At 38.8% G+C, this 23,128-nt stretch overlaps 1 protein-coding gene across 4 annotated transcripts; it reads left to right on the forward strand.

The window, feature by feature from the left end:
• Positions 1 to 4,553: 4,553 nt before the first annotated feature.
• On the forward strand, positions 4,554 to 22,989 carry Abca3 (ATP binding cassette subfamily A member 3). 4 transcript variants are annotated; one of them, XM_089264589.1, is made up of 12 exons: positions 4,554 to 4,828; positions 14,533 to 14,790; positions 15,999 to 16,064; positions 16,936 to 17,515; positions 17,771 to 19,189; positions 19,264 to 19,591; positions 19,662 to 20,888; positions 20,954 to 21,095; positions 21,367 to 21,543; positions 21,605 to 22,423; positions 22,494 to 22,589; positions 22,653 to 22,989. In XM_089264589.1, the coding sequence occupies exons 2-12, from the start codon at positions 14,579 to 14,581 to the stop codon at positions 22,843 to 22,845; spliced, it is 5,259 nt and encodes a 1,752-aa protein (XP_089120715.1). In that variant the 5' UTR covers positions 4,554 to 4,828; positions 14,533 to 14,578; the 3' UTR covers positions 22,846 to 22,989. The 4 variants fall into 4 exon arrangements, with proteins under 4 accessions (XP_089120715.1, XP_089120719.1, XP_089120716.1 ...); XM_089264590.1 differs by having other exon boundaries at positions 4,557 to 4,819; XM_089264591.1 differs by having other exon boundaries at positions 4,805 to 4,828; positions 14,538 to 14,790.
• Positions 22,990 to 23,128: the final 139 nt, after the last annotated feature.

Raw genomic sequence — 23,128 nt, forward strand, 5'->3', positions numbered from 1 at the left:
CTTGAGAACATGAATATGATTTATTGTTTTTTTTTAAATTGAAAGTTTCCTTAATATCATACATTTTAAAAGCTATTATCTGCATGACTATCTGTACTCATACATTTTTAATCATTATTTGAAATCGCGGCGCGTTTCTGTTGTGAACTGCGGAATGAATCGGGGGAAAAAGCAGCTCAAAGGCATGTACATACATACATATGTATGTATACATATGTATGTGTGTACATACATCTGTATGTCTTTGACCTTCGAGGGAATATTACTGAATCACGTGCATATTAAAATTTTATAAAGTTGACTTTACATTACTGAATTGTTGATGGGATATCGACTGAGAATTTATGGCATTTCACATATGTACATACATATGTATGTTCAGGTAGCTATTCGACCTTTTAATCGTTTCAATACTAATTCAATAGTAACTTGACCAGCCAGCGCAGTGTGTGTGTGCTAAGATAAATAAATAAATTTTTTTATTTTACTACTTATTTGTTGGACGTTAAATTTAATAAAAATTTGGAGCCTTCTACATTAATACACACACACACACACACATACACACACACACACACACACACACACACACACACACACACACACACACACACACACACACACACACACACACACACACACACACACACACACACACACACACCACACACACACACACACACACACACACACACACACACACACACACACACACACACACACACACACACACACACACACACACACACACACACACACACACACACACACACACACACACACACACACACACACACACACACACACACACACACCACACACACACACACACACACACACACACACACACACACACACACACACACACACACACACACACACACACACACACACACACACACCACACACACACACACACACACACACACACACACACACACACACACACACACACACACACACACACACACCACACACACACACACACACACACACACACACACACACACACACACACACACACACACACACACACACACACACACACACACACACACACACACACACACACACACACACACACACACACACACACACACACACACACACACACACACACACACCACACACACACACACACACACACACACACACACACACACACACACACACACACACACACACACACACACGCACACGCACACGCACACGCACACGCACACGCACACGCACACGCACACGCACACGCACACGCACACGCACACGCACACGCACACGCACACGCACACGCACACGCACACGCACACGCACACGCACACGCACACGCACACGCACACGCACACGCACACGCACACGCACACGCACACGCACACGCACACGCACACGCACACGCACACGCACACGCACACGCACACGCACACGCACACGCACACGCACACGCACACACACACACACACACACACACACACACACACACACACACACACACACACACACACACACACACACACACACACACACACACACACACATATATATATATAGGTGAGCCACCTGCCAGGGCGTCACCCTTGTGGAGGGAGTCGTATCGGCTAGGTACTTTTGATCCCGCGGTCTTTTCTGAGGCCATTCAGTCTCTGGGCACAATTGGTAATGCTGAGGCCAGAGCATGCCAAATGGTAGCCCAAATACAGAGTGCCTGCAATAGCAGTATGCTACGCCGCAAGCAGTTCACGCGACAACAAGAGCCTACGTATTGGTGGAATGCACAAATAGGTGACATTCGTCGCAAATGCATCCAGGCGAGAAGAAGCTACCAACGCGCTCGCGGTAGGTCTACGTTTTTAGAGAAACAATTAGCTTACCAGGCAGCTAGAAGACAGTTGAAGAGGGCCATTCGGGCAAGCAAAAGAGAATGTTTTTTAGAGTTGTGCGACTCAGCCGAATATGACCCTTGGGGCAGGGCATATAAGATAGTAGTTAAAAGACTATACACAGGTAGACAGGTGCAGCCTACGGATCGTCTGGAGCTTAAAACGATTGTGGAAACGCTCTTTCCAGAAAGTCTAAGCTCCATTCACGCCCCTCGGTCCGAGTCTGCTGATCAGGGCTCAATGAACACTGAAATTGTTTTAGTCACAGAGGAAGAAATTATATTAACTCTCCGGGGTCTTAGAACCAACACTGCTCCAGGGCCGGACGGGATCCCAAATCGTGCGCTAAAGCTAGCCCTCGCCTTGCACCCTAATACGTTCGCTGAATTATTCAACGAATGTTTAATACAAGAGACGTTCCCGGCGAAATGGAAAGCCCAGAACCTGGTGTTGCTACCCAAGGCTGGCAAACCACCAGATGAGCCATCCTCATACAGACCGATCTGCCTCTTAGACACCATGGGAAAGGTGTTTGAGAAATTGATCTGCTCCAGACTGGAGACTGCGATTATTAGCGCCGGAGGCCTGTCACCAAATCAATTTGGATTCCGGAAGGCCCGGTCAACAACGGATGCGCTAAACAAAGTTGTTGGTCTGGCCACCTCCGCCATTCATGGCACAAGATGGAAGCATGGGACGAAGCAATACTGCATTATTGCGACCCTGGACGTAAAGAATGCCTTCAATACAGCTAGTTGGGATATGATACTGAATGCGCTGTCGCAATATAATATCCCTAAATATCTTAAAGAAACAATAAAGAGTTACTTCAGAGGAAGAACACTGGTATACAATACGAGTGAGGGTCCCCAAACTCATACAGTGTCAGCTGGAGTACCCCAAGGCTCAGTGCTGGGGCCTCTCCTATGGAATATCATGTACGACGGCGTACTGTGCTTGGAACTACCAACAGGTGCGCACACCATCGCCTTTGCTGATGATGTAGCTGTCGTAGCCATAGGGATGGAACTCAAGGATACAGAGGATATGTGCAGCGAAAGTATCAATCGCATACGAAGCTGGTTGACTGGAGCTGGGCTCGAGCTAGCGGCACACAAAACTGAAGTTGTCCTAGTCAGCAGTCGCAAAAGAGTGGAAACTGCCAATATAAAGATCGGCAGCGTCACCATTGCGTCAAAGAGGGCGATAAAGTATCTTGGTGTCATGATAGACACAAGATTAACTTTCCGCGAGCACTTAGAGTATGTGCAAAAAAAGGCAGCTGATTCTTGTAGAGCTCTCTCGAGAATTATGCTTAACACGCGGGGACCTAAACAGCAACGACGTCTCCTTCTAATGAGCGTCATTAGGTCCGTCATCCTCTACGCTGCGCCCATATGGGCAAGAGCGATGGCAACGCCGAGCTACAGCCGGGGCATTTGCGCGATCTACAGACTGAGCGCAATCAGAGTCAGCTGCGCTTTCAGGACTATCTCCGATGACGCGGCGCTCGTCATAGCTGGTATGGTACCGCTGGAGTACTTGGTCGCCGAAGCCGTGGAGCGAAATTCGCACGCGCCTGCGCGACCCAACGCTATCAGGGCGAACAGCATTGCACGATGGCAAAGGAAGTGGAATAGCTCAGCTAAAGGGCGGTGGACGCACAAGCTCATCCCGGAGCTTGAACCATGGGTCAACCGCAAGCACGGCGAGGTAAACTTCTACCTTACGCAGATCCTCTCGGGACATGGATGCTTTCGGAGCTATTTGAAGCGCTTCGGCCACGAGGAATCTGACGAGTGCCCCTGGTGCGAGCGAGGGCACGTGGAAGACGCCAACCACATTCTTTTCGAATGTGGACGGTTCCTGGAGGAGAGGCGTCGTCTGGAAGAGGCAGTGGGCCGCTCCATCAGAGCGGACAACATTGTCAACACCATGCTGGAATCGGAGGAAGCTTGGGAACAAACAAGCACCTTCGCGGCCACAGTGATGATGGAGCTCCGCAGAGTCGAGCGAATGAGAAGTCGAGCTGTCCCAGGCTAAGGTAGCGCACAGTGCTTGCGAAGCAATGCTTTACGGCCGTCCCGCACTATCCTAGCCACCACGCAACTTGCACCTTGTAATATAAAAACTGTTAATAAACGAATATAAAAAAAAAAACACACACACACATACACACACATACACACACACACACACATATATATGATCGTGAGGGCGTGGATATAAGGGTGGAGTGAAATTTTAACAAAAATCGAAATTGTATAAAATGTATATTAATATACATTTTTAATTTGGAGACTCTACCTTTAAAGATGTGAGAGATATAACAATTTTATAACTGATTTTCGATAAGGTTTTTTGCAGATAAGAATATCGGAATGAGTTATCGCCAAATCGACTCAGCTCGTCGCCCTGATCAAGAATATATATACTTTGTGGGGTTGCCACACCTCCTTCTGCCTGTTACATACATTTTAACAAAACCATTATACCCTGATATCTCATTTTCAATGGGTTTTGGGTATATAAATACTAAGTAGAAATTGTTGCAAACGTTTCGTCCGTTGTGCTTGACTTTCCACATTTGAAATACGCGGTCACACTAATCGTATGTCGATAAACGAGCGATATTAATTTGCGATATTCAGCTGACGCAGAGAAATGGCAAACATACATTACAGTGTGTTAGCGGTGTGTATCTGTATTGTTTTTTATTCGGAATTCGTTTCGTTGCGGTTTTCTGTTTTGGCTAAAATTGGTGCGCGCGGGTTTTTTTAGAGGTGACTTTGGCAAAGTGCACCGTAGAAGGGAGCACTCTACTCATTTATTTAAATATCATTTTACATATTTTTTTAATTATACCTGTGCATGTGTGCCCGCGCGTGTACATGTGTGGAGCTCACAGCTGTTTACGCGACACCAGTAATTCACAACGGATAGCGGTAATTTTTGTACGTATATTTTCGCCACTTTCTTTAAAATATGTACGTAATCAGCAATGTGCATGTGTGTGGACATTCGCGAATTCGAGCAAAACAAAAAACTGATAAGCTGTTGAATGACGTCGTATCAGCAAATAAATACATACATACATATACATATATGCTCATATGTGTTAACCGCCGACTCATCTGGTTAGGACCGTGCGAGCGCGAAAGGGAATCGCTATAAAAATTCATCTGTTGTGTGTGTGGTGCATGTGTGTCTCTTATTTTTTTTTGTTTTCAATGATTTTTTGACACATTCGTTATACATATTCCTTTAAATTCGGAAAAAGAATTCTATTTTTAGTTTATTTTTAATAACTACATTATGCATCTAACGAAACATGCACACGCTCAACAGCTGATGCCATATAAATGAAGCATACCGATACGGATGTGAGCGTTGTGTGTGTGTCTGCGTGCGTGAGCTTGAAAAATGAATATATATGTATGTATATGTGTGTACATAAATACATTCAATGTTAAGTGCGATTACCTTTAGCACTTAGAAAATTATCACGATGACATTGCATATTGACGAATCTGGTTGAGAAAGCAATTTATTGTACAAATTGGCTTTTATTTTGCGATCATTTCTTTAGAAGCTACTGCTAAATATACGAGAAGGTAACAAGATTACACCAGTTGTAGCCGTAGTCCCTATCGTGGTGTAATTTATGACGTCCCACCCAATAGTTTATTGTACTGGTAAGTGAAGAGAACACAAGATTTTCGTTATTGTTGAATACTTTGGAGTGTTATGTATTAAATTAAAAGTCATCGATGATATTAAATTACATAAATTAATAAAAAAAAAATCTATGAATAGCTTTTATAGCTATACCTCACGATGTAAATAATAATAATAGTTAATGCAAAAGTAATCAAAATTAATCTGGGCCTTAACAATACCTTTGGTATTTGAGTTTTAGAAATTGAGATGGCCTGGACTAGATCACAGCTTCTCTCTTATTTATTTATCTTTTGTATTTTCGACTTAGGCTTATTAATCCATAACGGGACATAATTATTACGCAAATGCTCTGAAATAAAGAAAGTAATTTATTAGTTGAGTGCTTCCGTTAAATTACAGAATCAGCTATTAGTTGTATAATAAGCAAATCTATTACATATGTATGTACATAATTGTTGCCATTAGAAAATAGTTCTAATAGGGACTATAAAAATTGATGTCTAGGTGGACTGAACCACTCCTTTGATAAGACATATTCCAGTTGGAAATGCTTGCGTGTATGTATAAATAGTTGTATGTATGACGTGGGTCTATACCTTTAGGGGACAGTTTAAATTCTATTATTTATACGCGTGCCTTGATTAGTACAATCGAGCGAATAGATGCCATCTCACTCGAATGGTTAATATATATACATATGTAGTATTTCTCAATTAGTTCTGTGATATGATTCATTCGTATTACTTTTCCAAGCACCACGTGAGTCATAAAATGATTTAGATTGTTAAGAGTTTTGATAGTGTTTTTATAGAAAATTATTTCCGATCCTTGTCGAACTTCTGAAAGACAGAGAAATGGTATGTACACTAAGCGTTATCAGGTTAGTGCTAAATAAAATCTAAACCATCAGAGCTCTATCTTTAAATTTTGTATACCCTGAACCCATTGAAAATGGGAAATCAGAGTATAATGGTTTTGTGAAAAATATGTAACGGGCAGAAGGAATCATCGCAGACTCCATAAAGTATATATTTTCAGGATGTCGAGCTGAGTCGATATAGCCCTGTCCATCCGTCCGAAAGTAAAATAAGAAATCAGGGTATATTGGTCTTGTTAAAATGTATCTAACAGGCAGAAGGAGGCGTGACAGACCCCACAAGGTATATATATTCTTGATCAGGGCGCTGAGCTGAGTCGGTTTGGCCCTGTCCGCCTGTCTGTCTGTCTGTCCGTCTGTCCGTATATTTGAACGCGTCGATTTCAGAAGATATAAGAGCTAGAGACTTCAATTTTTTTTTTAAATGTACGTATATATAGCGCGCATATAGAGTCTATTACTAAAAATCGGTAACTCAACCCGTTATTTTTTTTTATTATATTCCTACATCTTTAAACATCTTTAAAGTCTCTACATTTAAAATATATATTAAGATGCATTTTACAGAGTTTAGGTTTCTGCTAAAATTTACCCCCACCCCTATATTCACCCCCTCACCTTCATATTTGTAAAAAGCCTATTTCAAATACTAGAGACTTGTGTTTTGGAATGCAAATACATTTAAAAATTACGTTCTGAAAGTTTCATAGAGATTGTATGTCTAGAAATTAACTTATTCAACAAATAAACTCTCATAATATTGCTTGCACAGTAACGCAGTCCAAGCGCAGTCGCCTGTGTCAGGAGATCTCGGTAATCGAGCAGTCTCGACTATATTTGTGTGTGTGTGTTGCTTGCTCAGGGGATCTCTTTGTCGATCAGTCTCGACTATAGGTTTCTTATTTGCTTAAATTTGTTGTTGTTGTTATTATTCGTAGATATGTCTATTTTTGAATACAAGTTTAATTTATAAGTTACATGAAAAAGTATAGACGTCATTCCCAATTAAAGGAAAAACTTCACACCTATTAATTTGACCATTAGTGTATATGTATGTGGTATCGCTAACACATATAAATCCACTTATATATTCTTTAAGATCAAAGCGCTGAACGTATCGGTACTAGCCGCTTGATGGGTCCGACCGCATGAAAATATAACTTTTGGTTTTATGCATTAAATTGAATTGTACAAATTATATTGATCACTCTACATAATGTCATAATGTACGCTAAAATTATTTCAATTAATTTCCTAATCTCTTTGCATACCCTCTCTGAGTATTGAGCAGCAGAAGGGTATATCCTGCATCGTTTTTTACTGTTGTTGAAATATAAACAAGTAAGAAAGCTCAATGTAAGACTGTTCGACTACGAAATCCTCTGATCTTTTCGAGCAACTGATATTTCAATAATTCTTCACGTCATTTTGCTTGCACAAGAAACTAAATAACCTAAATTTTAACAAAAATCGAAATTCTATAAAGTCGATATGAATGGATTTCAAATTTGGTGACTCTGGCTTAAAAGATGTAGAATGTATAATTTATTTTAGATAATATTTTTATCGAGTAATCGATTTCTTGAGAAAAACTCGATAACCACGTTATATACATATATTTAAAACAAATTTAAAGTCTCTCTCTCAGCTCAGCGCCCTGATAAAGAATATATATACATACTTTGTGGGGTCTGCCACGCCTCCTTCTGCATGTTACATACAGTTTAAGAAAACCATTATACCCTGTTTTCCCATTTTCAATGGGTTCAGGGTATAAAAATTGTCTCGGGCAAAATAATTTTATAATTTTTCATTTAAATTAAAGATTGAGTAGGTTTTACCGGATTTGTCTTTCAAATTAAAAATGTTTATGAGTAATAAGAGCACCGTTTAATACTCTTACTCGTAATCACTCAGAAACAGATAGATGGCGTACAACTTGGTAGGGATCCATAGATTTTAAAAGTTCATTAAAAAAAATTGTCTAACTGCAAATATTGTTCCAAATTTGGCTAAGCTTAAGAAATCGCGAGCTAACAAACATGGCTAAAGCTAATACACCCTTTTTGCTTTGGGAGAGAACATGAACGAAATCTACCGAAATTCGTAATCTGACAGAGCAATGCAGATAATTTATATTAGGTTGTAAGTGCGCTGCCACTCGAGACATAATGGGCGATTTCTTAGAGTTTATCAGTTTTACCCCATATATTGGTACTTTTATAGCTCAGCGACGCATGGCAAAAAATGGCACATATCTGCGCATATATATATTTTATACAAATATAGATTGTGTATTTATTACGGAACAATTGATAAAATATGGATGAGACGCGACATGGCTCACAAGCAATTTAGTTTGCGTTTGCCAGTACTGCCGAGCAGTTGGTCGTGTTCTCTAACCTACCTAGGACTAATTCAGTGCTCCATTGTTTTTTGTTTTTGTTTTTTTTTTGTTTGTTATTTTTCATACCAAATCAGTTTATAGAGGTGTGAAAAGGTGTGTAAAAGTGTCTACAAAATGTATAATACATTTTGTTTTTCTAATTCTATGTATCATCGCAGTTTTATCTGAGTTATCCATATCTATATTATATTGCGAGCACTAAAAAAATACAGCTCTATATTTTCAGCCGATTTAATCGATTAAATCGAGACTGCTCGACTACGTGATCCCCTGAACGCTACAAGTAACTGATATTTCAATAATAATTAGCAAACACACACGCACACACACACACACATACACACGCATACATACAAATACACGCACACACACACGCATACAAACAAACACACGCATACACACACACTCACATATACAGGCGATTGCGCTTGGGTTGCGCTGCAGTGTTGGCAATATAATGACAACTTATTTGTTGAATAATTTAATTTCTAGACGTACGATCGTAATGAAACTTTCAGAACGTAATCATAATGTTAAAATGTATGTGTATACCGAAGCACAAGTCTCTAGTATTTGATATACGACATTTACAAAGATGAGGGTGAAGGGGTGGATTTTGGGGTGGGGTAAAAAAAACCGAAATTGCATAAAATACATCTTTATATACATTTTAAATTTGGAGACTCTAGCTTGAAAGATGCAGGAGATATATGCGCGTGATATATGCGGACATTTAAAAAAAAAAGTTGAAGTCTCTAGACGGACGGACAGACAGACGGACAGGGCTAAATCAACTCAGCTCGTCGCCCTGATCAAGAATATATATACTTTGTGGGGTCTGCCACGCCTCCTTCTGCCTGTTACATACTTTTAACAAAACCATTATACCCTGATTTCCCATTTTCAATGGGTTCAGGGTATAACAAGTAAGAAGACTCTAGGCGAGACTGCTCGACTAGGAGATACCCTGAACCCTCCAAGCTGATATTCTTATCATTCTGCACTTCTTTTATGTACGCAAACATATATGTATACACATGCATCCACCCTAACGCACCCGCGCTCTGCTAACTGCGCAGTAAGCAGCGACTGCGCCTGGGCTGCGCTGCAGTGTGGGCAATAGTATGAGAATTTACTTGGTGAATAACTTCTTTTCATACGATCTTAATGAAATTTTCACGGCGTAATTATATGGTTAAAATGTGTGTACATTCCAAACTCCAAGTCTCTAGTACTTGAAATACGTATTTTACAAATTGGGGGCAAAATGTTTGTAATTATCATATGTATATACACAGTAAATCTGAAGTCTCCACGTCTAATAGTACTCTGATGAGGCTCAAAAAACAAAATCGAATTTTCGATTATTCTGGATAAAAAAGTTATCGGATGAGTTATCGAAAAAATAAAGCAAACTCGCGTATGGTATACACGAGTATGCACTTTCTAGCTCTTATATCTTCTGAGATCTCAGCGTTCATACGGACAGACGGACGGACGGATGGACGGACAGACGGACAGGGCTATATCGACTCAGCTCGTAGTGCTGATCAAGAATATATATAGTTTATGGGGTCTGCGATGATTCCTTCTGCCTGTTACATACTTTTTCACAAAAACATTATACCCTGATTTCCTATTTTCAATGGGTTCAGGGTATAACAAGTAAGAACGTGACAGTCAGGCGTTACCGATTGCGGAATACTCATTCACACCCCATCAGCAATTTAATAGCCAAGTTTTGCTCTAATACTGTAGAAAGTTCAGTTTTTCTCCATTCTAGGCGTAGATACTTTATTTTTGGCCAGCTCATGGAACACGCTAACCGTAACCTAGCTGCAGAATTTGGATGATTACGCCAAAAAAATGAAAGAATTATCAGTAGTAATTCAACAATCTAAATTTGAAGCTTCTAGCTCTTATACTTTAGGAGATATTAACTTTTGCGGTTTCCCACGCCCCCTGTGGGCGGACATATATCCACCAAAACTGTTTGGTTTTGGGAGGTCACCCCGAGTATATATACCAAGGGTCTCTAGCATCAATAGTTTTCAAAATATAACAGAATTAGAAAAATGACTATATCTTCAGGTCCGATTTGCCACGCCCCTTTAAGGCGTAGACATAATTTTATCATCAATCTTTATAGAACCATAGCATTAGCTCACGTGCAAAATTTTAACGGAGATACAGTTTTGTCCGATTTGCCACGCCCCTAATGGGCGTAGATATATCCGCCATAGCACGTGATCTTGGGTGGTTGATGCGTATTTACATTCCAAATTTCAGCTTTCTAGCTCTTCAACTAATATAAATGATATAATAATTAATGGCATGCCAGAGAAGAAAAACTTAATTAATTCAGAGCATATTTTTAAAATTGCCTAAAGTTATGGGTGATAAATCAGATATTAAGGATTCTTTAGTATTTTGTATTATAAGCGATTGACAAAACTCTTTACTTAATCAAGTAATTAAGTGTTGAAACCATATAATTTAAATCTGAAATCTCAACAATGCAATTGATGCTATAGACTAAGAAAGTTGCAGTCGGGCGTTACCAACTGCAGAATACTCATTCACATCCCATTTTCTGAATTGTTACACTCTCAATAGGTATATACATACATCTAAAAATATATTCATACGTACATATATATTCCCTTATGCAAATTAATTTGGAAGATACGTTTTGAGTTTCTAGCTCCAATACTGTAGAAATTTCTGTTTTTCGTTTTAAATTCGTTTAGGTTTGAAACTCTAGGACATACAGTTATACCCGGTTTGCCATGCTTCTAAGGGGCGTATCCGCAATAGCTTTTTTATCTTGGCTGATCAACGTGAATCTACATTGTACAATTTCAGCTTTATAGGTCTTCAACTAATATGATTTCTGACATATCGTAAAATGCATTTCCAATCCATCACACCCCAAGAGAATGGATCGGGGAATTTTTAACACTTTATAAATTCAGAATAATACACGATTGTGTGCTCCCAATTTCAAGTCTAGCGTTTTTACAGAAAACCAGACAAGCGGACGGATACACAGCAGGCCAAATAACCAATATACTGAATGAGTAAAAAAATACATATACCTATCATATTAGTAGTTATTTAGTTTAAAAATTAAATAATAAATAAATTAAATAAAATAAATAAAAATAATACCTTCACATTTTTCTTAAATCTATTGATATTTTTTGCCAACAAAGTCATGTTTTAAAATTAAATTTGAAATTTGTATTAACATCTTATCAATGCTCAGATTAGGTTGAAGATTTCATAGCAACAATAGCCAAGAAATATATTTCTATATAAATATATACATATATATTTGCTTATTTTCTCTTTGCATTCGAGTTTTAGAAACGTTTTTGTTTCTTAAATTAATATTTTGTTCTAAAGACCAGAATGGTTTTTATAAGCGAAAAACGTTGGAGAGCTTTGACTGATAGACAGCTATACGTAGACCAATATATACATAATCAAGTAAGAAAGCTCTAGTCGAGACTGCTCGACTGCGAGATCCCCTGAACCCTCCAAGCAACATACACACACCCACACGCACACACACAAACACACGCGCGCACGCACACACACGTACTCACATACACAGGCGACTGCGCTTGGGCTGCGCTGCAGACTTGGCAATATAATGAGAATTTATTTGTTGAATAATTCGCTCCCATAACCGATCACGAGCAACAAAAAATGGAAGTTTGGTCTCATTTTACCCGCTTAAAAAAAAGTGTTTACCAGATGTCGACATTACTGCAAAGAATACCGCTCAAGTAACAAAACTTTTTGTTTGAAGAGTCCACCCATTTGTGCAAAATATTGAGAAAACCACCCATCAGCATATTAACCAAATCATTTTTATAAACAAAAATCAATGGATGGAGCATGAAGCTGATCAAGAATATTAGGCTTTATTATATGTAGTAGGATTTGAAAGCAAATGGATCATTTGATTTTTGATATGTTTTATACTTCTTTTTATTAAGCAACTGATAGAAACGGTTTGTTGTGTATTTTCAAGAAAACTGGACTGAATGTACCGGCTTTGTTAAGCTCTAGCATACATAGTATGTGAATATGTATTTAATTTGCAATACATGTAATACAGTTTCGATGGAGCCATCGATAATATCGATGGTTTAAACCATCGTTGGGAAACTATCGAGTACCATCTCTATCGATGGCTCTCCAGCTCTAGTAATCACAATGTTCAAATGTACATATGTACATATATACCGAAGCACAAGTATCTAGTATTTGAAATACGCTTTTTACAAATATGATGGTAACAAAAATAGTATAAATATGCATCTTAATATATGTTTAAAGTTTGGAGACTCTAGCTTTAAAGATGTAGGAGGCATAATTTTAAAACTGATTTTCGATAAGGCTTTTTATCGATAACAAAGTAACGGAATGCGTTATCGATTTTTAGAGATAAACTCGTTATGCGCGCTATGTATACGGACATTTACAAAAATTGAAGTATCAAGCTTTTATATATTCTGAAATCGACGCGTTCAAATATACGGACAGACGGACAGAGCCAAATCGACTCAGCTCGTCTCCTTGATCAAGAATATATATACCATGTGGGGTCTGCCACGCCTCCTTCTGCCTGTTACATATATTTTAACAAAACCAATATACCATGATTTCCCACTTTCAATGGGTTTAGGGTATAAAAAGACAGATTGTTTATAATTAATATACTCTATTCATTTTATGAGCGGGCATTATATATAGTGACCCAAGAATTTATGGGTACGCTTGACATCTCCCAAGGCTTTTCCTAGGTACAAGTGTAAGGTATAATTATCATCTAATAATAACAATATAATCAAGATTATCATATTAGTTGGGTCTGAAGTAATCATCATTTATTTGAAACTCATTTACTTCAAACAATCACCTAACATTGCCCGCTCAATCAACATTTAGCTCACACTTGTTTTAGTTGCATCTAAGTATACTTCGTTTTCATACACCCGACTTGTTTTCGCTTTCTTCAGAAGGACAATTCTGTAATGCGTTGATTTCAACAAAATATATTATATATTACTACTCTGCTCTTTTACAATTGATAGACCAATAGATACTCTGTAAAACGGTTACCTTTTAGGTGATAGCTAAATTCGGATCGAATTTGGCGTCGCTTAGAATACAGAAATCGATAATTAATTAATGGCATGATTTGATATTCTGCCCTTTCGGAACTTTAGTTTAGTGTTATCTTATCAATCGAACCAATAGTTAGTGCGAGCAGCACATGTTCCTGGAAACTCATGACGAACGTCATAAATAATTGCATATATACCATATTGTTTCAATTTTATCATGTATAGGGACAATTTGTTATCACTATGCGAGAAAGCAGTATTTTTTTTTCCATCTGATCATCATTCTGGTTTCAATATCCGGGTTGTATGTATTTAGAGAAGCATACGAAAAAATGATAGCTGCAAAAATGATTTTAACGCAATCTAATCGAATATAAAGTATACTTTGGGCTACGGGCACACGTGACCTTAAGAGAAGGAGAATTATCAGGAAATCAACCGAAAACAACTTACCACTTGACATTAAGTCTTGAGTCAAAGTGCTCTTAACCTCTAGTTTTAAGCAATGGCTAATTGAATTTTTACTGATATCAATTTAATATTTTTCTTCAGCTTAGGCACGTTTAGATAATATCAGGATATGACGGGATAAGGCATTATGGAAAAAGTTTCAAGCTGGACCAAATTTAAGCTTTTGCTATGGAAAAACTGGGTTCTGCAATGGAGCCATAAAATCCAACTATTTGTTGAGGTGTTACTGCCTATCGTCTTTTGTCTCCTACTTATATTAGTACGTATTGCGGTTCACGTCAGTGAAGAGGGAGTTTCCAACTATAAAGTACAAAAGATCGACTCGCTGGAATTATTCAAGTAAACAAACATATCTATATGTCAACTATGTCTATATGTCTATAACTATCTATCTATCTATATCTATATCTATATCTATATCTATATCTATATCTATATCTATATCTATATCTATATCTATATCTATATCTATATCTATATCTATATCTATATCTATATCTATATCTATATCTATATCTATATCTATATCTATATCTATATCTATATCTATATCTATATCTATATCTATATCTATATCTATATCTATATCTATATCTATATCTATATCTATATCTATATCTATATCTATATCTATATCTATATCTATATCTATATCTATATCTATATCTATATCTATATCTATATCTATATCTATATCTATATCTATATCTATATCTATATCTATATCTATATCTATATCTATATCTATATCTATATCTATATCTATATCTATATCTATATCTATATCTATATCTATATCTATATCTATATCTATATCTATATCTATATCTATATCTATATCTATATCTATATCTATATCTATATCTATATCTATATCTATATCTATATCTATATCTATATCTATATCTATATCTATATCTATATCTATATCTATATCTATATCTATATCTATATCTATATCTATATCTATATCTATATCTATATCTATATCTATATCTATATCTATATCTATATCTATATCTATATCTATATCTATATCTATATCTATATCTATATCTATATCTATATCTATATCTATATCTATATCTATATCTATATCTATATCTATCTTTATAAAATAAATAGTTTCTTCAATGAAGTGTCTGAATGTAATGCGATAGGTAATCAGACAAATTGATAGAGATCAGAAATAGAATTTCATCTGGACAGACGGATTGGCAGCATGACGAACATTGCACAAAAGCTATATAAATATGTATATAATAAAATACATATATAAACATAATATATAGGAATTACCATTTCATTGTTTTTACATATAAAGCGAAGCAAATCATATTCTTAAATCAAATTATATAACTTAGCAAATAAATAACTTCTATAGATTATTCCTGTGGTAAATCTCATCCATGTTAGGCATGCAATTTCAATTAATTTTTTAAAATAAAAATATAAGTGTGCATGTTTATGATAAGCAGTATAACACTGAATATATATATTTATGTATTTGTATTCATATGAATATCATATCGACCACAAATTTTCAGATATGAAGTGAATAGTGAATGGTCGCATCGTTTTAAAATGCTTGTTTCCCTAGCCTCAAAGAAAAGGTAAAGCAACAGCTATACAAATATAAATTTGGATAACCAACTGAATGCATTTGTAAATCAAATAATAATTTCTGCGTTTCCTGCCATTCGGCTTGTCGATTGTTCTATAACTTTGCAGAATCGAAAGAATTGGCTTTGGGTATTTGGGAATGAGCGAATCATTGTTTATCGTTTCAACCCATAGAAATTTAAAGCGACAGAGATTGTGATTTGGTTGTGATCGTTTCTAAGGTCGCAGTGTCTTCTAGTCCAGCACTTTTTTACTACCCTATTTCTTAGAACACTATTTCTTATAACATCCACGACCAGTTCATAAGATTTGTATTCAAATTGTTGATATTCAAAATTTAATTTCCATAAACCTGCAAAGTTATAAATAATGACTCAATATTCTCATTTAATCAGCGACTGCCATGTTTCGACTAAGCTGTTATCAAAGAGGTGCAGAAGATTAAGAGAAAAGTCAATAATATGCTTATCAAAATAAGAATGCTTGTTTACAGCTACCGATTATCGGTTCTACCATTCTTACAAAAATCATTACATGCTTTATATATCTACAAAATAGTTTTATATACTATATTGGCGGTCTCTGATTAAAAATATGTTCACTCTGCCTACACACCTGTATAATCTGTAATAAGAATCATTGCACTAAACATTAATTTTTAATTCTTCATATTGAGTTTATAAAATTTACCATAATACTATAGAGATTCAATTATTATTTACTTATATATTTTATTCAATATTCGTTTTTGGATGTTATATCAAATTCATTTGGCTTTTTTTATTGTTTACCTCTAATAATTACATAAAATAATAAATGTTTCTATATTCATTTACTAATTGAATAATCTTTTATATTTAGTAAATCCGTAAACAGTTTGTCTGGCAATGCGCGTCCAAACTTTGTGCTGGTATATGCACCCCAGAATGCTGTGCTGGACGACCTGATGACCAAGGTTGCGGAGAGACTGAATATGTCTGTAGTGGGTATCGCCAGCATCGACAACATTGAATCGAATGTGGTGGGGTCAAATGCTTTTGCTGGCGTTGCGTTTCATGGATCCAAATTTGATCAACTACCGGACAATTTAGAATACACATTGCGATTTCCTTCTGAGCTGCGGACGGTCAAATTTGGCTCAGCCACATGGCTTACAAAGCGATTATATCCAGTGCTATCACCACCAGGACCACGAAATCCCGATTCCGATGATGGTGGAATACCTCCCGGCTATTTGCGCGAAGGCTTCCTGCCCATACAGAACGCGATTAGCATGTGCTACATACAACTCAAGTCATCTGGCAAAACATTGCCCGACGTAGTTATGCAACGCTATCCGTATCCGGCCTATACAAATGATAAGTTGATAGGCGCGTTCAACGATGTGATATCCCTAATTATTCTGCTGAGTTTCATCTATCCGTGCACATGCATAACCAGGGTAAGTATCTCCCTTGTCCAAAAGCACTTTATTATATGTACCTATAATGTATTAACACATCATCCTCAAGTGGTTCTTTCATGGTATATACTCTATAGGTTTGATACATACACATGTTTAATGGGTCATCATATTGTACGCATACAAAAATTTTTTGTTTGACTAAGCGATAGACTTTTACCAACTGCAATAAATTGATTTGGCTCAATAGTAAACTTTAACCATAAAATTTTGAATTGTTTCGTCGCTTCACAGTATATCTCTAAGGAGAAGGAAATGCAATTGAAAGAAGTGATGAAGATAATGGGACTGGACAACTGGTTGCATTGGTCTGCCTGGTTCATTAAGTCATTCTGCATGCTGACAATATCAGTGATTTTTATGGTTGCATTGATGAAAATACGCTTCAGCGAGAACGTCGCCGTCCTAACCCAATCAAATTTCTTCGCCGTGCTCTTGTTCTTCCTGATTTACATGACGAACACGATCTGCTTTTGCTTCATGATGTCCACGCTCTTCGCCAAGGCAAGCACAGCGGCAGCGGTAACTGGCTTGGTGTGGTTCATCTTCTATATGCCGTATATGCTCACGATTGCCACATACGGCGGACTCAGCCTGAGCGATAAGCTCGGGTGGTCAATGTGCTTGAATACGGCAATGGGCTTTGGTATAATGTTAATCGTGTCATTTGAGGCATCGGGTGAGGGCTTACAGTGGTACAATTTATTCTCGCCGGTTAACATCGATGACAACCTAACTGTTGGCTATGTTATGATAATGATGCTGGTGTCCAGCGTAGTCTATATGCTGGTTTGCCTCTACATTGAGCAGATATTCGCTGGCAGCTATGGCGTGACGCGTGAATGGTATTTCCCCTTTACAAAGTCGTTTTGGTGCCAGGCAAAGAAAGTGACGCACCCAGAGGACATGCCCGAACTAGAGCAGCAGGATCCAAACGCCTTCGAGGCAGAGCCAACTGACAAGCTCATTGGTCTACAGATCAGAAATCTGAAGAAGAAATTCCAAAATAAATGGGCTGTCAAGGGAATATCGCTGAATATGTATGAGGACAACATCACCGTGCTACTTGGCCACAACGGAGCTGGCAAAACGACAACCATATCGATGCTAACGGGCATGCTGCCGCCAACATCTGGCACGGCAATCATCAATGGCAGCGACATACGTACCAATACCAAGGGGGCGCGCGAGTCCTTGGGCGTTTGTCCACAGCATAATGTGTTATTTAATGATATGACCGTTGAAAACCATTTGCGCTTCTTCTGTCGGCTCAAAGGTCTTAAGGGCCAGGCCGTGGATGTTGAGGTGAAGAAGTATCTGCAAATGATCAACCTGGAAAAGAAAGCCAATAATTTGGCGGAAACACTATCGGGTGGCATGAAGCGTAAGTTATCCCTCTGCTGTGCTCTTTGCGGTGGCACCAAAGTTGTACTCTGCGATGAGCCCAGCTCTGGGATGGATCCAGCTGCTCGGCGACAACTGTGGGATCTACTGATAAGCGAACGGCCTGGTCGCACCATATTACTGACCACACATTTCATGGATGAGGCCGACGTGCTGGGCGATCGTATTGCTATTATGTGCGGTGGAGAGCTCAAGTGCAATGGCACTTCCTTTTTCTTGAAGAAGAAGTTCGGGTCAGGTCATAAATTGGTGAGTTTTTGCGATAGCATTTAGAAATACTAATAAGACTTGGGTGTTTTCAAACTCGACGTCTGGTTTTTTAGATACTTGTCAAAAGGGATAATTGTCATCCGGCGGAAGTGACGGCCGTACTTAGCAAGTATATCCCCAATATACGGCCAACTAGCGATATTGGCACTGAGCTAACCTACAGTCTGCCCGATAAGTATTCGAGTAAGTTCGAGGAACTATTTCGAGAACTAGAGAAGCGCAAAGATGAGTTGAATCTGGATGGTTTTGGTGTTGGCAATACTTCGCTGGAAGAAGTGTTCATGAAAGTGGGTGCCGAGTCGATGCCCAATGGCGATGCAGTTGAGCCTAAGTCAAAGGTGGTTCCTTTGGCTCAAAATCCCGACAATGAATCCATGAAATGTAAGTAGTGTTTGAACTAAATCCTAGGTTACTTGGCCGCATATTGATAAGCTCAACTAACTGATTGCAGCGGACACCTATTTGGCGCATAGTGCTCAAATGCTGGATGGCATGAAGCTGACGGGCAATCAGTGGGCGGCAATGCTGTATAAGAAGATGCTTTATACCTATCGCAACAAAGTACTGTTTCTCGTGCAAAACCTCTTGCCCATTCTGTTTGTGGCCTTAACTATAATGGTGTCCCGCAGTGGTGGCACGAACGCAGATTTGCCAGCGATAGAACTCGATCTTACTCAATATCCAGTTGCGGTTTCCGTGATGGAAGCTCTGCCTGGTCCGCCAGGCAGTTCGCAGGGCGCTTTGATCGCCGAAAGCTACAAACAGTTGGCCACTTCGTATGGGCCTAGCTATACGTTGGAGACTACAGGCAATCAGAGTTTTTCGGACTACATACTCGAATTGGGAAAGACCATTCAGCTGAGAATAAACGCACGCTACCTGGTAGGTGCCACCATTGGAGAGCATAGTATAACTACCTGGCTCAACAACCAGCTATTGCACACAGCACCACTCACGCTAAACATGGTGCACAATGCGATAGCGCGCGCCCTGATTGGCGAAAATGTAAGAATCCGCGTTACCAATTCGCCGCTGCCGTTCAAAACGGAGACATTGCTCGTCCGGTCACAAACTGGCGCTGGCCTGGGCACCCAATTAGCCAGCAATATAGTTTTCTGTATGTGTTTTGTCACTACATTATACATATTGTTCCTAATCAATGAACGCGAATCGAGGTCGCAACTATTACAGTTCGTGAGCGGCGTCAAGGGCTGGATCTTTTGGCTGTCTCACTTTATTTGGGACATTTTGACCTTTGCGGTAACGGCCTTTATTGCTACAATGACGCTAGCTTGCTTCCAGGAAGAGAACTTCAGTACTGTTGGCCAGTTGGGTCGCATCTTTTTGTTGATGCTGATCTTTGGATTTGCCGTCTTGCCCTTCACTTATTTCCTGTCGTATTCTTTCAAAGATGCCGCCACTGGCTTTGCTCGCATCGTTATTCTGAACATATTCGCTGGTATGGCCATATTCGCAGTAGTCATCATAATGTCCAGCGAGCTATTCGAATCGAAAACTGTCGCGAATTGGCTAAACAATATATTCCGCATCTTTCCGCACTTTTCGCTCGCCATGGGCATCCACAAGGTCAGCTCAAACACGGCCACGCGAGCTGCTTGCGACAAGCTAACTGGGCTGCCGCCCATCATTATCTGCGAGCTTGTGCCCATGTGTTGCAGTGAGTATAAATATATGATTGTATACGATTGCTTCGATTAATTATTATGTATTATCAATTTCAAGGCGTAAGTGACTTTTTTGATTGGGAGCCGCCAGGTGTGCTGCAGGAGATTGTTTACATGATCACCGTGGGCTTTATACTGTTTATATGCCTTTTGCTGAACGCATACGGCATAAGTCGCAAGATCATATCTTGGCTATCTAAGTAAGTACTCTAGCCCCAAATTTCATTCCCCATAAATCATTCGAGGCAAAAGTATCGTTTGAAAAAGGTAGGACAAGCGGATTATCTGGCTTTGACAAGATTCGAATAGTTCGACTGATAAGCGAATGGACTTAAAACTTGAATCTGTGTACATGAATATATGATATGTGATCGTAGCATTGTAAAGTTCTATCTCACTCTCGTTAAATTCAAATGGATATTGTATAAATTTGTTTAAAACTTAGCTTTCGTATTCCTATTAACTTTGCAGAAAACCATTGATGCCGCCCGAGCGAACTAACGTTGATGACGATGTGGATAAGGAGCGTAGACGCATTTTGAATTTGAGTCAGCACGAGATAGCTGAAAAGAATCTAGTGCTGGATCGTGTCTGCAAGTATTACGGAAAGTTTTTGGCTGTTAACCAGGTGTCGCTATGCGTGAGCGAGTAAGCACCTCTAATTTGATTGAACGTGCGTTGTGTACTAATTTCTTGGTGTGGCTTTCAGAGGCGAGTGCTTTGGCTTGTTGGGCGTCAATGGTGCTGGAAAGACTACAACGTTCAAAATGCTGACAGGTGATACGAATATTAGCCTTGGTAACGTCTATGTTCAGGGCAGGGATCTGCAGAAGGATATAAATGAGATATACAAACGAATTGGCTATTGTCCGCAGTTCGATGCGGTACTTGAGAACCTAAGTGGTCGAGAGCTCTTAAAGATTTTCTGCCTTCTGCGCGGCATTAGGAGAAAGAACATTAAGCCGTTGTCCGAAGAATTGGCCATGTCATTTGGCTTTCTAAAGCATCTCGATAAGAAGACGAAGGCCTATAGCGGCGGTAACAAGCGCAAACTGAGCGCAGCCATTGCAGTGCTTGGTTCTCCGGCTGTTGTTTACATGGACGAGCCCACCACCGGCATGGATCCAGCTGCCCGACGTCAGCTTTGGAATATTGTGTGTCGTATAAGGGACTCGGGTACATCAATCGTGCTCACATCGCACAGCATGGAGGAGTGCGAAGCGTTGTGCACTCGTCTTGCTATCATGGTCAATGGCGAGTTGATGTGCATGGGCTCCACGCAGCAGTTGAAGAACAAGTTCTCCAAAGGTTTCATACTTAAAATTAAAATGCTACCCAATTTAACAGTTCAAAAACGCGGGCCTCTATTAAATGATGGCTACAGCACACCCATTCCATATGATGTTAGAAATATGTCGATGGATAGTAACCTCGATTCCTTAAGGACTTCGACCGCCTCCAATGAAAATGTGTCGCCGACGCCCGTCCCATACAAAGGCAGCGTAGCCGATATCCTGCCGTCGACTGGGTGAGTATACTCGGTACATCCACATATATGTATCAATTTAATCTAGTAATTCTAAATCTTTGGAAAACAGCAGTGTAATCGCAATCGATAATGGCACTATAGCAAAGCAGGATAATGATAAAGTCAAAGCGTTTGTGCAAGAGAAGTATCCGGAGTCTGTTCTACAGTAAGCTTATTTATTTCCATTCCATAGTATTTATTATATAGTATTATATATTTTTTATTTTAGGGAGGAGTGCCAGGGCATGCTTACGTTTTACATTCCATTACAGGGCCTTAAATGGTCTGAAATTTTTGGTATTATAGAGAGCCACCGTGAAGAGTTGCATGTGGAGGATTACTCCATAAGTCAGACAACATTGGAGGAGATATTCTTAGAATTTGCCAAATTTCAGGCAGCAGATGAACGCCATTCAAAGTGAGCTAACTCCAGGACGTATTAACTGTAGGAGCTAGCTAGCTAGCTTTTTCGTGGATTAAATATCATACAGAATATCATACCTAAGACTCATACATCAAACTTCATTCATTACACGTCAAAAAAAAAAAAAAAAAAAGCCCTACAATTCTGACGGATTAACACTTGAACTTAACTTAAATTGCTTTCGATTTTAATTTTTAATTTTATTTAGCTAATTTCATAATTGACCAACTCTAACCAGAGCAGTATAATTAGTATTTCAATTTTTAGTATTTGGCTTCAAC

Source organism: Drosophila navojoa, chromosome X, assembly GCF_054131105.1.
Source record: "Drosophila navojoa isolate 15081-1374.11 chromosome X, UAZ_NAV_1.0, whole genome shotgun sequence".
NCBI classification, from domain to species: domain Eukaryota; kingdom Metazoa; phylum Arthropoda; class Insecta; order Diptera; family Drosophilidae; genus Drosophila; species Drosophila navojoa.

Excerpts from the sequence above, each read along its gene's own strand:
- Abca3 (XM_089264589.1), top strand. The coding sequence starts at position 14,579 with ATGGAAAAAGTTTCAAGCTGGACCAAATTTAAGCTTTTGCTATGGAAA. Across the intron at positions 19,190-19,263 it reads TCGGGTCAGGTCATAAATTG|ATACTTGTCAAAAGGGATAA; the intron begins GTGAGTTTTTGC and ends CTGGTTTTTTAG. Across the intron at positions 21,544-21,604 it reads GTGTCGCTATGCGTGAGCGA|AGGCGAGTGCTTTGGCTTGT; the intron begins GTAAGCACCTCT and ends TGTGGCTTTCAG.